This window comes from Coenobita brevimanus, chromosome 23 (assembly GCF_032717465.1).
Source record: "Coenobita brevimanus isolate Jiangsu-jjx chromosome 23, ASM3271746v2, whole genome shotgun sequence".
Taxonomy (NCBI): Eukaryota; Metazoa; Arthropoda; class Malacostraca; order Decapoda; family Coenobitidae; genus Coenobita; species Coenobita brevimanus.
In genome coordinates this window covers 54196437-54212557 of record NC_136976.1, presented here as the reverse complement: position 1 = coordinate 54212557, position 16121 = coordinate 54196437, and the positions used below count along the sequence as shown (strand labels likewise).

Sequence of the window (16121 nt, the reverse complement as noted above, 5' to 3'; positions counted from 1 at the left end):
GATGTCAGCAAAAATCACAGATAAGCATCCATCCATCATCCTTTATGCCTCATCAGGAATGTAGGGACCTGAGGCTAAGCTATTCACTCCCAATATTGTGAGGTAACCTACCTCACCTGCGTGCCATTATGTGAGCAGTAAACCCCAACTACCCTACAGATGTAAACACTTGTAGGCCACATCCAGTTGTAGCACCTTATCCCAGTGATCATGAACTGATACCATTCTGTTGCACAAGTGAAATGATGTTTCCTGATTTATGGATCTGTATGTTGTTGCAGCTTTTAATACAGTAAAAGTCCTTGCATTCGGCATCATTGGGACCAAGCAGGTGCTGGAAGAGCAGAAACTGCTGGATGACCGGGAAAACCTGCCAAAAATTTTTAGCAGTCATGGTCGGTCACCCCAATGCAATCACAGTGTCTAGCAAGTATTATTGGTCAACCCTAAGCACTAAATCGGCCTTCTGTTTCTTAAGGTCATAACTAGTGGAAGAGCTTACACTGAAATTGTCCATTATCTTCTACCTAGGAACACTTACCTACAATTTTGTCAGTAATTCAGTCTTCTTGGCGCATTTTTTCACAACACCAGTAGGCTTCCCACTAGTAGAGGCCATAGTGCAACATGAGAATGAAAGGATGACGGTAAAATAGCACAACAAATTTTCCAAACTTTTGAAAGGTCCTGTTCACAAAGCCAGACACGAGTCATGATGGCCGACAGCGCATGGAGTGTTGGAGAACAGAAACCTTCAAAAGCACTAAGCTTTAGGTGAATTGTTCAAACTTTCGCGCTAAATTGGACTTCAAAACGTGCTTGGCATATAAGAAAATTAATATTTATTGGCACTAAATTATTATGAAGAGTGCCAAATGATTGTGAAAAGTGCTAAAGCTAGCGCCAACAGCGCCAAATTGGCTGATCATCTTAGCACGTGTGCCGGAAGAGCAGATAACTTTCCTGATGGGACTGTTTATGAAAACCACTGAAAGACTGGAAATACTGTAAGACCAGATGCCAAATGAAAGAACTTTTATTGTATTTGGGGAGTTATGGGAATATAGAGTTGTATCAACATACTATAAAGCTTAGAATAATGGAAGTTTCTGTCTGTCCCACTAATGCTGCTGTATTTCTTCCAACAGAGAGCAACCGTGAACTTGGAAGCCAGTTGATTGAAAGACTTCGTGCTGATGGTCTAATCAATGTAGATCGTTTATTTGATGGAGTGAAGCAGGTAATTTTATTGATGATCATATGTATTCCACTTGCATAATGTTTTCTCAGGTTACTAAGGACTGATGGAATTTTATATTGATTTAATAACTGTTATGCCCTTATAATCTGTGTGCTGACATTACCATCATCATCTCTGACAGCTTGCTTTATCCTTGGAACCCCTGATGGGATAGCCATGACAGAACTAACCATTTTCTTCATATACCTGTGTCTCAGATGTTCCTCTTCCCTTTCCTTCTCTCTCACCACATATGGTCTGTCTCATCCAGTATTAACTTTACTCTCACATTCAACAACTTTTCTAAGGAAATGATTATATATGGAAGCAATATATATTTCTAGGACTTGATGAAATTCTTCCAAACTTGAGAACAGAATAATTACAGTAAGTTTTCTATACTTTTCATACAGAAGTTTACCTTTACCAGTTCTGTATGATGATGCATTGGAGTGCGTAGTAGCAGATACAGTACAGTATTGGCATTCATTTTAGCTCGTGAGCTAACCCCCTTTGGAAATTCCTTGATTGGGGAGTGGGAGGGAAGGAAGGGAGGGCAAATGATATGAGATGCATATCCGCACTAACCCTCTTGACTTACCCACAAGGGTCCCTAAATGCAATGCAGCCCTCCAGGCGATGACTCTTCCTTCTCTCAACATAAATGATTAACCTGCTCCAGCCATGAGTTCTATGACCTTCCCTTTGGTCTCCCCCATCCTGTGTTAATACTCTCAGAGATCACCTTGAGAGTAGAGTCAGCCTAAGGAAAATGGGCCACATGCACATTTAACTGAGTTGGTGCTGATGTATTATATAGGTAAGAGGCCTCTACTCAGTCTCACAATAGTTGCTCGTTACATATCCTGTCGTACCAGTGATATCCCATGATCCAATGAAGGCACTTTGTACTCGAAGAGTTAGTGTCCATATATTTTTCCGATGATCCTGTGAAGGCGTTTTGTACAGGAAGGAATCGGTTTGCCCCTTCATAACTGTTTAGTGTCCATCCATCTATCCATCCATCATCCAGTCCTGTGTTGCCCCATGAGGAACATAGGAGCCCGAGGCTAGGCAGATTGGTTCTGACGTTTAAGATGAGTGACCAGCCTCACTCATTCCTGAGTGGCATTACATGAGCAGTAAACCCCAACCACCCCTTGGATATAAACCTGCACCTGCTCAATCCAGTTGGAGCTCTGTTTTTGGGCAGGGCAGATTATGTCTGTGCTAGAGTCACCCACACTGACCCACATCTTCACGGCCTGATATTTTACTTTGATCGCTCTGTGTAAATACACTTTTCATGATAGAATGTTGGTTTTGGTGTCATTTTAAAGCTGAATAGTTGTACTTTATCGTAATATGTTAAAAAAAAGGAGAACAAATAAAATAAAATGTCAAAATGACGAGTTGAAGTTAGGCGAAAAGCATAAATTTTATACCTTGCTGTAGAAAAATATTCGGCAAAAAATAACGAGTAAAGATATGTAAATTTGGTTTAAACCATGCAAAAATACAATAAATTACCTTTACAATGATAAATAGATTATGGTAATACTTGCATTTCATTGTGCTGTAAAGGAAAGAGATGCACAATTTTATTTTAGTCTCGGCCGCATATTCGCTTCGTGATGTTTTTCTTTGATCGGTCTGTGTAAATACATTTTTTATGATAGGATGCTGGTTGTGGTGTTATTTTGAAGTTGCATTGTTTTGCTTTATCATAGTATGTTCATAAAAGGAAAACGAGGGAAATAAAAAGTCAAACTGACTAGTTGAAGTTAGGCAAAAAAACAAAAAAATTTTACCTTTGCTGTAGGAAAATATTAACCTAGAATAAAGTTATAAAGAATCAAAGCCATGAGTCAGACCAGGTGTGCAGTACCGCCACGCATAGAGCAACCATTCTGTGACATCATCCTCGAGCCTCTTCGTTATGATGAGTAAATGCAATTTATGGTGAATATTTTACAAAAGTTTTATAAAATGACAATTAAAAGAGTCATCAGAATCTCTGAGGTTGGATTTGAAATGACGATCGAAATAGTCATAAGAATCTCAAAGGGTTAATTGCTCACTAAACCACCAGACACCATAATTTGGTTATACGGTTACCACCCAGCTTAGTAAATGGTTTCCAGGTGTACAGGAAACCATTTGGTTTGTCACTTACTGTAGAGTCACCCATAGGCAGAAGGAAGAGGAAAGAATGAAGGAAAGACAGAAGAGGGAGTGTAAAGTCACCCCAAGGCAGAAGGAAGAGGAAAGAATGACGGAAAGATAGACAGAAGAGGAAGGAAGGAAGAGAGGAAAGGGCCAACACCCAAAGCAGCACTACATTGACTGAGTGGATGGTGAATGCCCCCACCTACCACCATATATATATCATAATCATCATCATCATCATCCACACCTCCATTCCCACTTTGGGCAGGCTGAGGAGTAGCAGTGCTGATACATCCCAAATTTGCCCAGTCCAATGGGCCACATTTCCATTCCCTCATCATTCAAGCCCCTGGAATCCTGCTCTATCGGATATGCCAAAAACATTCTGTAGCTTCACATAAACGTATCTGATAGAGTCAATCCGGACACGCATTCTAAAGGGGTGCCAAATCTCTGATCATACGCTTCTCCTCACAATACGAGTATTCATCCATCCAGCTCGATCTCTTGTCAGTCCCCTCACCTCACCAACTTCCAGACCTCTCATCCTCACACACTCATCCTCCATATCCATCCACCTTCTCCTTGGCCTACCTTGCCTCCTCCCTCCTTCAGATTAACTCAGATATACCTTTTTGACCACTCTTTTTATCCATTCTCTCCTTGTGACCATACCATCTCAATACACTCTCTTCATTTCTGGTGTTCACAGACTTCCTCACTCCACGCCTTTCATGAATCACATTACTTCTAATCCTGTGCACTCTCTATACTCAACATACATTGCTCAGCAGTTCTATCTCCACTCGTCTTACTCTTGACTTTTCATTTTCTTGCCACACCATAGTCTCACATCCATATGTTAAAGTTGGTACAAGCACTCCATGTAAGCCTCATGCAGGTGCAACACTCAAGCTTTTGTTCGTTATCAAGGCCTTTTTTGCACCAGCCTCTTTTCTTCCTTGTGTCACTCTACTTTCCACTTCTTTTGCACATTTTCCGCACCAGCCTCTTTTCTTCCTTGTGTCACTCTACTTTCCACTTCTTTTGCACATTTTCCTCTTTTCTATCAATGTACCCAGGTATTTAAACTCTCTCACCAGTTCCACCAATCTCTTTCCATTCACTGTAACATCGCACTGGGAGTCACCTTTTCTTTTCTACATTTACTGTCAAGGCACGACGCTCACAGACATCAGCAAAACTCTGCACTTGCCTGCCAAGTTCTTGTCCGGTATTTGCAAGTAATACTGCATCATCAGCATACAACAAATTTGAGATATTCCATTCATTACCAATGCCATCCTCCTCTCCATTACTTGTGTTTTTACTTCTCTCTTCACCCCATCCATATATATATTGAACATCCATGGGGACATCACACAACCTTGTCATATGCCCACACCGATCATGAACCATTCACGTAGATGCCCATTAACCCTTACACATGCTTCACTACCATCATAAAAGCTCTTGACGGCACCTAGCAGCTTACCATCTACACCGTACATGCACAGAACCTTCTGCAATCCTTCTCTGTCCACTTTGTTGTATGCTTTTTCCAGATCCATGAATGCTATAAACACCTTATAGTCCATTACACAAGCCTTCTCTGCTATCTGTCTCACTGCAAATATATGATCCACACATCCTCTGCCACTCCTAATGCCACCCTGTTCATCACCCACTAGGACTTCTGATGTCTTTCCTACTTTCTCTTTAATAATTCTTCCGTATACCTTCCCTACCACACTCAATAAACTTATGCTACGATAATTCTTTCACTCACTTCGCTCATCTTTATTTTTGTACAGGGGTACAATCACAGCCTTTTTCCACTCTGCTGGCCCAGTTTCACTCATCCATGCCTTCTTACATATCTCCAACAAGCACTTCATTCCATTCTCTCCAGTGCACTTAAGCATCTCTGCATACACCTCATCAGTGCCAGCTGCTTTTCCATTTTTCAGTCGCTTCACAGCACTCTTCACCTGTGTGTGTGTCACATCTCTGGGCCCTGCATTCCTTCTCTGCACACCCCCAAAACCAATCATGTTTACAGCTTCTGTGCTTTCTCTATTCTCATTCATCAGGCTTTCAAAATATTCTTTCCATCTGGTCCTTCATCCCCATGGGTTAATAATCTGCCACCTACATCCTTCACACCATCACATTTCTTTCTGCTTTCACATTTACATTTGTGTGCACCTCTTTCCAGAATAACTTTGTTTTCAGTGTAGTTTGCATTCATTTTTCTTCCTAGATCATCATTTACCTCCTCCTTTTTCCTCCTCACTAGTCTCTGTATCTGCTTCTTTCTTTCAGTATATTCAGTTCTTGTTTCAGTTGAACCCCTGTCCTGTAACCACTTTAGCCACTTCTTCCTTTTTTCCACCACTGCTTTCTTAACCTCATCATCCCACCATGGTGTACCCTTCTGGTTTGTTGTTACTCTTGCCACACCACAAACCGCTGTAACATTTCTACCTAAGCAGTCCCCATATGCATTCCACAGGCTGTCCAGATCCATTTCAGTCCAATTCACTCATTTTAACTCCTCCTCTACTTTGGTCCTGTAATCATTTGCCATTTCTTTGATCCTAAGCTTCTCAACTTTCAGTCTTTCTCCCTGGCTGCTGGTCTTTCTCCTGATCCACCTCACTCCTCTCAGCTTGATCTTGCATACCACAATCACATGATCTGACAGACCTCCACAGTGTCCTCTCATGGCCCTCGTATTAGCAACTATTCCCAGCATTGTCCTCTCTACAAGCACGTAATAAATCAGGCTTCTTTCAACACGATCCCCGTTTCCTCTATGCCATGTATATTTATGGGTATCTTTGTTTTTGAAATACTATGTATGTATGTATTATATGTACAGGTATACTGTATATATATATATATATATATATATATATATATATATATATATAAGTAATCCCTCCACTATCCAACATAATAGAGCCATAGGCATGTCCGGAAAGTGGTCCTGTCCGGATAGTGGGCACCAGCCTCCTAGACTTGTTCTTATGGAACCTGACTCAGAAAAACACCTATACAACTCCCTTTGGACATGCATAGCACCTATTTAAGACCCAAATCACACCAATAAGGGACATAAAAGACTGAAATAAATGCAAAAGAAGCATAAAATAGGTAGGTTCATACAATATTAAACATTCTGGGTACTTACAAGTCCCTGGCTCCTGGACTGGTAGTTATGGACCCTAACCTAGCCTAACTCAGAAAAACAAAAGAAGCATAAAATAGGTAGGTTCATACAATATTAAACATTCTGGGTACTTACAAGTCCCTGGCTCCTGGACTGGTAGTTATGGACCCTAACCTAGCCTTCACTAGAAAAACACCTCCCTACTGCACATGCATAGCATCTAAGACACAACATATTCACACCAATAAGGGACATAAAAGAGTGAAATGAGGTGTTTGAGGTAAGTATAGTATGGAAAATACAGTAGAGTACAGTATGAAACATTCTGCCTACTTACAGCAAGTCCATGGCCATCTCGATGAATAACCGCCTCCTCTCAGACTCTGACAGTAAGAAGGATTTCCTGAAGCACTTGCAGTACACTGTTCATGAAGTCTTGCACTGAACGTAGTCATTCGCACTCAGAAGTCCATTCTCTTCACACTGTGCACTCTTTGTCTTACTTATGCTCCATTGTAACTTAATAAGTGTTGCACTCTGCACTTTAAGTCTTTCCACTCATAAAACCAATTTCAAAACAAATCACAAGTGTATTTACGTTAAATTTAGTCCAAAAATTTTGTATTTTCACTCAAATTTCTACTTTCTTTATATTACTGTATGCACTGTTTTCTTTCACTGCACAACACTAAATTCCTGAGTGGTCTAGTGGAGAAGTTCTTGCCATTTAATCACTGTCAGAGTCTGAGAGTATCGCTGGCAGGTGACCTAGGGGTGCGTCGCTGGGTCGTGGTGATGGCGTACCCACTGCAGATGACTCAGAAGAAAAACGCTAACTCATGTCGAGCAGTGACTCCACCGTGGCTGATGTGCTGGGCTGTGGTTCGGAGCATGAGGGCCTGTCTTGGGGAGGCAACGGAGTGGAGCCAGGGCTGGGCACAGTGGGGGGCATGGGCCTGAAAAAGCTGTCAATCGTTGATTGATGTAAGGAACGACGATTCTGACGGTTTATGATGCGCTGCCTGAAAGCACGTACTTCCTCCACAAGTCCCAAGGGCCCCATCTCCCTGTCACAGTCCGGGTGTTCCAGGTAGTCCAGAACGAGCTCTAGGTGTTCCCGGAGTGCGCTCAGCTTGGGAATGGGTGGAGTTGTGTCATGCTGAGAGGAGTCCGCATCATCGTTGGCGACCTCGTCGGAATCTTCAAGCTGGGTACTGACACCTGTGACTGAAGATTCAATCTCAATATCAGACAGGGTCTGATACCCAGGATTGCCCTCGTCGTCATCCAGCCACTCACGCACTTCATCCACATCAACATCGTCGCCGTTCGCACGTAGACATGCATGGAAGTCATCCACGTCAAAACCTAGGAAATCGTACTCCGCATCCGTTCCGAGAAGCAGATGAGACCAACCATTTTCTAGAGTCAGGGATTTCCTTCCATGCACTGGCCCAGTTGTAGATTGCAGACTTGATGTTGTAGCGGTGAAGGTTTTCCAAAGTCCGCTGGCCTCGCGTGTCCCGTCCCTCCCTGCGCTCGTCCTCGTCCTCGAGAACAACCATCACCTCGTCCAGGAACTTCCGTCGGTATAGGCGCTTCGTTGCCATGATCGCTCCTTGGTCCATTGGTTGGATGAGAGCAGTAGTATTAGGTGGCAGAAACATGCACCTAACGCGGCCATTCTCAGCCACCAAGTCCTTGTCGCACGGGTGGGCAGGTGCATTGTCGAGGAGAAGGAGGGCCTTTACCTGGTCGCATGGGATTCCCAGTTTCTCCATCTGGTAATGTATGACCTCCTTGACGAAATGGCGGTGGAACCAGTCTTTGAAGATATGAGCTGTGAACCATGCCTTCAAAGAATGGTACCAGACAACAGGAAGGACATCCATCACCCCACGAAGACACCGAGGCTGCTTTGCACGGCCAACAATAACGGGCTTAAGCCGGTGCATGCCGTTAGCATTGGCACAACACAAAGCAGATAGCTGTTGCTTGGAGAGCTTGCGGCCAGGTACACGCTTCTCCATCTCCTCGGCTAGAGTGTTCGTTGGCAAAGAGCGATAGAATAAACCAGTTTTGTCAGCGTTGTAGACTTGACTGAGAGTGAGGCCCTCCCTGTCGATAAAGCCCTTCACCTTGTGCTGAAACTCCTCTACTCCATCCTCGTTAGCATCCAAAGCTTCGCCATGAGACTTACGGTTGGTAAGGCCATGCCGTAACTTAAACGCGAAGAGCCAACCCTCGGATGCCTTGAAGTCTAGGGTGTCGTGAAGCCTTGCGAGCTTCTCAGCAGCAGCCTTCAGCTCCGTACCACGTACCATCACACCAGCAGCACGTTGCTGTCGATACTAAATCAACGTGGAGCAATCGACTTCAGCAAACTTGGGAGTAAACATCATCTTCCTCTCCACGTTGCGTTTGCTTTTCGACGAGAAGTCAGCCATGTATTGCATGAGTTTGTGTCGGGATCTATTAATATCAAACAGAGTAGATCGGGCCAGGTTAAACTCATGGAGGATGCGTGAAGAAGACCATCCCGCATCTACTTTCTCCAATATCTCCCGCTTCTTCTCCAGAGTCAATACCACTCTCTTCCTCTTCTCAGGCGGTGGGACCATCATCACACACACGAAGGAGAGGCACGAGATCAGCAGGAGTGCCTGCAGCAGGTAAGGCACCACCACAAAAGCGAGCACGTGGGCAGCCATTACGATGAGCGTTCACTTGCGACAAGAGACAGGCGGAAAGTGGGGAGGGTGCAGGGGCGCTCTAGCGGACGTTGGAGGAATGCCGTGCCACAACAAAGCTGTCCCGCGCCCCGCGCGCCAAGTCCAAATTACAGGCAGAAAGAATCTCCCCCCTTGACTGTGGTAGGTGGGGGCGCTCACCATCCACTTACTTGATGTAGTGCTGCTTTGGGTGTCTCTCCAATCCTCTCTTCTTTCCTTCGTCTTCTGTCTTTCATTCCTACATTCTTTCCTCTTCCTTCTGCCTGTGGGTGACTCTTCACTGGGTGACAAGCCAATTGGTTTCCTGTACACCAGGAAACCATTTACTACACTGGGTGGTAACCATATAACCTTATTATGGTGCTTGGTGGTTTAATGGGTAATTAAGGTGTTCCAGTCGGATTGAGCCGGTGGAGGTATATATCCCAAAGGTGGTTGGAGTTTATTACTCACTCAATGCCACTCAGGGATGAGTGAGGTTGATCACTCTCATCTTAAATGTCAGGACCAACTTCCCTAGCCCTGGGCTCCTATGTTCCTCATGGGGCAATGTAGGATTGGATGGTGGATGGATGGATGACAACGATGTCCTCAGGCTCCTGTATGTCTGATTCCGTCCGTACCGCCTGTAGCCAATTGCATCATCCACCCCTGCCAAGTCTCTTTCCAGGGATACTAGAAAAGGGCTGAGTGTTAGTGCCATAAGGCATGCCTTGGATGCAGCAGTGTCTAGTTTATCTAGTAGTGGAGAGGTTATCACATTGAGAGGAAAGCCATACTCAGCACCTTGGGCAGACACACAGACATGTCCTGCTTTCATGCTGAAAATTATTTGTCTTCCTCACGTCATTACTCAGCAACACAGTGATCTACAGACCTAGGGATACTACAGTATAATTCACAAGAGGAAGAGTTTGTGAGTAAAATGGTCATTAATTTGTTTCCCTGAGTGCTATACTTTCTGAGAAGTTAAGGTTTAAAAACAAGCAATTGTCAGCGGTTTCCGAGAAATTGCCCGTACTGAGGTGACAACTGCGGTAAAAATAGCCATGCATGGAGGGGTTAAAGGTGGTAACTTCCTCGTAGCCATCCGTACATGTTCAGGTGAGGTAACCATATCACAGCCGCAAACTCTAATCATGGTTTTATCACGGACACTACCAACTCCTTTGGCATTTCCTCGTCTGTATAATTAAAAGCCACTCCCGTGTTGGTCAGTAATTCATGTGCCTCCAATGATTTTGTTTATATGCTTTTCTGGTGACAGGTCATCTTGTATAGTCACTCCCAAGTCCTTCTTTTCTTTTGCTAATTATCTCTGCCCATTTTATATATTCGTTTTGGTATTTTTTCACTCACTCCCCATTGTAACACATGACACTTCTTGGCATGGAACTCCATTTTCCAAGTCCGGCTCCAGTTGTGGAATTTGTTTGTCCTCGTGTAGCTCCTTACAGCTATCCATCCATCCATCCATTGTCTAATCCTGTGTTGCCCCGTGAGGAGCGCAGGAGCCCGGGGCTAGGCAAATTGGTCCTGACATTTAAGAAGAGAGTGACCAGCCTCACTCGTCCCTGAGTGGCATTACGTGAGCAATAAACCCCAATGTGTTTCATGATTGTAACATCTTCTGCAAACATGCTCGTGCAACTATTCAAACCTTGTGACAAATCATTTATGTATACCAGAAACATAATTGGAGCCAGGACAGCCCTGGGGCACTCCACTAGTTTCACCTTTCCATTGTGAAACCTTGTATCTTATGACGGGTCTCATCTGCCTTCCTACCACATAATAATCCATCCACTTAACCCTCTCAGGCACAGTCACGCGATTCGCGTTCCATGTGGTTTGTTACAAAGAAACAATCACGCAAATCCTGTTCCTATGCAGAAAAAACACCATCAAAAGAAAAGTTTTTGGCCAATTTGCATCAAATTTTGGTGCGTTCTAGTGTGTGCATCTCTTTTCCGAGGTAAGCATTTGGCAACACTGTGACTGCTTTGATGAGACAATGCGTAGCAGAAATATCTTAGTATCTTACGAACAGCTGGGCAGGAGAGTAGCGCAGCTGTCAGCATCCCTTTAAACCCGCCATTTTCCCCCCTCCCACCCGAGGCAGAAGCCATTATTGTAATATTGTGATTGTTCGGTGTTTTTTACTATAATGTGAAGTGATTGTGTGTATGGAACATAAATATATTGTCTGTAAATCATTGGAGCCCATTATCAGCCGTTAAGCCTACAGGCAGGAGTGTGGTTTGTTATAACAGGGTGTCCACTCTGCTTCCCCCTGTCCGTAAATGATGTGAGTATTTTACCTTTATATAGTGAAACCAATACTTATATTTTTGAAACACATAGTGCCTGGATTGGTGAAATAACTGACCTACCATAGCAGGCATTATGCATGCCATAGAGATATGCAACAGTTTGCTAAGGAAACAGGCGGTCACATACGCTATAGAGTCTGGAATAATAAAGGAGGTTGGGATGGAATCATGTGATAGTGTTTTATATTGCATATGGTTTAGTGTGAATTTTGCATATAAAAGAGTGCAGTGAGTGTTCACAGAGAAATATTTCGTGCACTGACTGACTTAGCTAAAACATAGCGCAAGTGTCAGAGACAAGAAATATGCCACAGCCACATATACATACGTATGTCGTGCAGCGAATGTTCGTGGAGAAATCTATTGTGTGCATCGCATGTGTTTTAGGCAAATGTATCGCAAGGAGAGAAGAAAATACGCCACACACACACACACACACACACACACACTACATAACTCCTTATCTTCAAGTTACTGCCAGCATCTCAACACTTCTGGAGGAAGTGAGTTATCCGTATTTTGTTGAATCTGTATATTGTCCTATTTCTATAGTTCAGTATTTTTTACACAAATAAGTAATGTTTTTTTACATACACACATATGAGATGGATGAAAGTTCAGCTTCAGTATCAGAACCTAGCAAAAAGACTAGTGGTCATGTCGAGTTTCTGAGAGCACTATCAAAAACCTTATGATATTTGACGTGTATACTTTCAGTAAAAAAAAGAAGATAATAAAACGTAACGAGCGAAAGTATGTAGCCATGAGTGAGGCAGGGAAAGAATGTTTTTTATTTCACGTGTGAGTGAGGAGGAGTATTCTATGTTTGTCGTCCAGTTACTCCAAAACTATTGGACGTATTGATTTCCTGTAAGAACCATGATAAAGAGCAGTAAATTGTACGTAGGTTCATTTGCAGAATATAAGCCTTTGGGAGCATTTTTTTGTAGGAAAAGGTGGGGGAACAGACTTTTTTTTTTTTTTTTTTTTTTTTTTTTTTTTTTTGAGGTAAATGTCAAAAGTGCTCCGAGGAATACTGTAATCTCACTTGGTCGGCCAATTATTCTAAAACTATCAGACATATTGATTTCCTGTAGAACCATGATAAAGAGCAGTAAATTCTATGTATATACAGGACATAACAATATAATATCTATGATAAAAAAATCGTTGTTACGTAGGCTGGAATATTGCGTATGCTGTGCGCTCATCATGAAGGTGACGCACGGACGTGAGTTCCCAGTAATTTTAGGCAATTTACTCGAAAACCATGAGGCGTATCGAAACCATCTTTGCTCAGTAGAAAGCTCGCGAAATTATGCATAATATTATGCAATTAAAATATAAGGTGTGCGAGAAAAATTCTGAATGAGAGCTCGTTGAATTTTTTCAGAAATGGCTTTCAGTTTTTGGCTATTTTCTTGAGAACTATAAATTGTATCACAACTGGATTTGTCTCTTTTAGAAAGCTGATGAAATTCTCTATCAAAACATCAAATAACATTTTCCTGTATGATGGAAAGCATTTGAATGGTGATGTTGGGAAGTGATTTTGACGTAGTGAATTGTTTATTCACGGCCACCTAATGTTGTTTTGTTTGTGTTTTCCTGTTTTTTTGTGGTGCTTATCAACTAGAACAAACATTGACGAATTAGATGAAATAGGTTTCATGGCAGTTTATTGATGTTTGGGTGGCGAGAATACGTGTTATTTGCCACGCGCGGGCAGCCAGGCTGGGCGGCCTCACGGAAAAAATCATGTGCCCGAAAATTTACCGAAACTTATCGTGTGCGAGAGGGTTAATAGTTTCCTGTGTGTGTGTGTGAGAATTTGGAGGGGGAACGGTGGGTGAGACTGAGAATGAGATGGAGGGATGGAGCACAGGTATATGAGAAGAAGGGAGGATATAAGTTGGGTGGAGGGCAGGGAACGCATTGACATGGAGGCGATTTGTTTGTGGCCACCCCTTACAGGATTATGGCGTGTGGCAATAGATAGTTGTAGAATTTTATCAAGAGTAGTATTTTATGCTTGCCATCCACTGTTTGATGTGGTAGGTGTGATAGCCCAGCCACACAACCAAGTCTGGGATTGCCTGTTACTATTTTTCATTCATTTACTAGACTTTATATGAAATGTGCTTGGAAATACAATGTTTCTCTGATTGACACCAGTTAGTCTTACTTGTTGCTGTAGGTAACAAGTATTGAAGAGTAATTGAAAATTGTTGTTTTGCAGGTATTAGGTCGACTGGATGACCTGGTGACAGACATCCCACGTGTCAAGTCCCACATGGCTGGCATCCTGGGCTATCTGGTGGGATCAGGAACCCTCTCACTTGCTGAGGTGGCTGAACCTCTAGAGGGTGGTCAGCACTTTCCACTTTTCTTACTCACACTCCAGACCTTGCACAAACTTCAGGGAAAATCCAAACTTACACAAATTTTTAATGACAGCAAGGTAAGAACTTATAGCATTGCTGTTCATAACTGTTGGCATCTTTGGTATATGCTGAAGTTCTTTTTTGCAGAAAGAACCACAATGGCACAGTTAGTTATAAGTGTGTACACATGTAATTCTTTATCCTTCACCAGGTGAACCTGTTGAACCTTCTGCCCGAGTCTGACCGTACAAAGGAGAAGTTGGCAGACCTTCTTGAGGACCGTGACCTTTCCTTTCTATTCCCTCTTTTACGTATCCAGTCTGATTTGTGGCGGGCCCTCTTGGCTGATCCCACCCCACACACCTTCTACAAGTACATCAAGGACACCCTCGACGTAGAGCACCACACAGCACCTGGCTTCATTAATGCTCTCATGACAGTACTAGTCAAGTACATTACACAGGTATGCATGTACCTCATTGATGTGATCTGGTCCTCTTTGGGTAGTTAAGGTGGACATTTTTTACCTCCTTCAGCGAAGTTGGAGGAAGTTATGTATTCACTTATGTTTGTCTGTTTGACCACATGATATCTGCTGAAGTTCTCAATGAATTTCAATGAAATTTTGTGGAAGGGTGGACCATGGGCCAAGAAAGAATTGATTAAATTTGGGGGCAGATCTGGATCTGGATCCAGATCCTATGTATAATAACTCCAAAAGTTCTCACTGAATTTCAATAAAATTTTGTGGAAGAGTGGGCCATAGGTCAAGGACCCAAACTAATTTTTCCCATAAGTTCAGTTTAAATTTCATTGATCTGAATTTCACGGTGATTTTTAGGGACCCATGCCCATCAAAATTCGAGAATCCACTGTATTATATACCAACACCTTTGCAAGTGCTTATACTGTAAGGTTAGCAAATAAAATCACACAAAACTGACGAATAAAAGAACAGAAATGCAGTGAGAAATGAACATGTTGTAGAGTAAAAATAGCTTCATTTAAATTTCCTGCATTCTAGAGCAAAATTTTGTCCGCACCTTGCAAGAGTTAAGCATAGTTGTTAATGCAGAGTTTCATGAGCTTTCTCATGATGTTTCAGAATTGTGATACAACCTATAGTTTTTGGGTAAATCACCCCCCCAAAAAAAAAAAAAAAAATGCCAAGCATGATGGGGGGAAGGTTGGAGGAGGGGGGAGAGAAGGGATGTGTGTGTGTGTGTGTGTGTGTGTGTGTGTGTGTGTGAGAGAGAGAGAGAGAGTGAGTGAGTGAGTGAGTGAGAAAGAGAGAATGAGTGAGTGAGTGAGTGAGTGAGAAAGAGAGATTGAGTGAGTGAGTGAGCAAGCGAGTGAGTGAGTGAGATGGGGTGGAGGGGGTAGTGGGCAGTTTGGCTTTCTTGCATCCCTCCCTCTCCCTCCCTCCCTCCCCCACTCCTGCTCATCTCCCTCCCTCCCTCCCTTACTCCTGCTCATCTCCCTCCCTCCCTCCCTTACTCCTGCTCATCTCCCTCCCTCCCTCCCCCACTCCTGCTCATCTCCCTCCCTCCCTCCCTCCCCCACTCCTGCTCATCTCCCTCCCTCCCTCCCTCCCTCCCCCACTCCTGCTCCTCTCCCTCCCTCCCTCCCTCCCCCACTCCTGCTGGTCTCCCTCCCTCCCTCCCCCACTCCTGCTCGTCTCCCTCCCTCCCCCACTCCTGCTCGTCTCCCTCCCTCCCTCCCCCACTCCTGCTCGTCTCCCTCCCTCCCTCCCCCACTCCTGCTCATCTCCCTCCCTCCCCCACTCCTGCTCGTCTCCCTCCCTCCCCCACTTCTGCTTGTCTCCCTCCCTCCCTCCACCACTCTTGTTCATCTCCTTCCCTCCCCCACTCCTGCTTGTCTTCCTCCTTCCCTCCCCCACTCCTGCTCATCTCCCTCCTTCCCTCTGCCACTCCTGCTCCTCTCCCTCCCTCCCCCACTCCTGCTCCTCTCCCTCCCTCCCCCACTCCTGCTCCTCTCCCTCCCTCCCCCTCCCTCCCCCACTCCTGCTCCTCTCCCTCCCTCCCCTTCCCTCTGCCCTTCCCTTCCCTCCGCCCTCCCTCACCTCCA

General features: G+C 43.9%; 1 protein-coding gene across 1 annotated transcript in view; it reads left to right on the top strand.

The window, feature by feature from the left end:
• Positions 1-16121, top strand: part of NAT1 (N-acetyltransferase 1) — a 221574-nt gene that overhangs the window by 159008 nt on the left and 46445 nt on the right. Inside the window, exons 13-15 of the mRNA XM_080267270.1 lie at positions 1149-1240; positions 13889-14110; positions 14245-14496. Coding sequence (XP_080123396.1) covers positions 1149-1240; positions 13889-14110; positions 14245-14496 — 566 coding nt within the window. The remainder of the gene's footprint in view (positions 1-1148; positions 1241-13888; positions 14111-14244; positions 14497-16121) is intronic.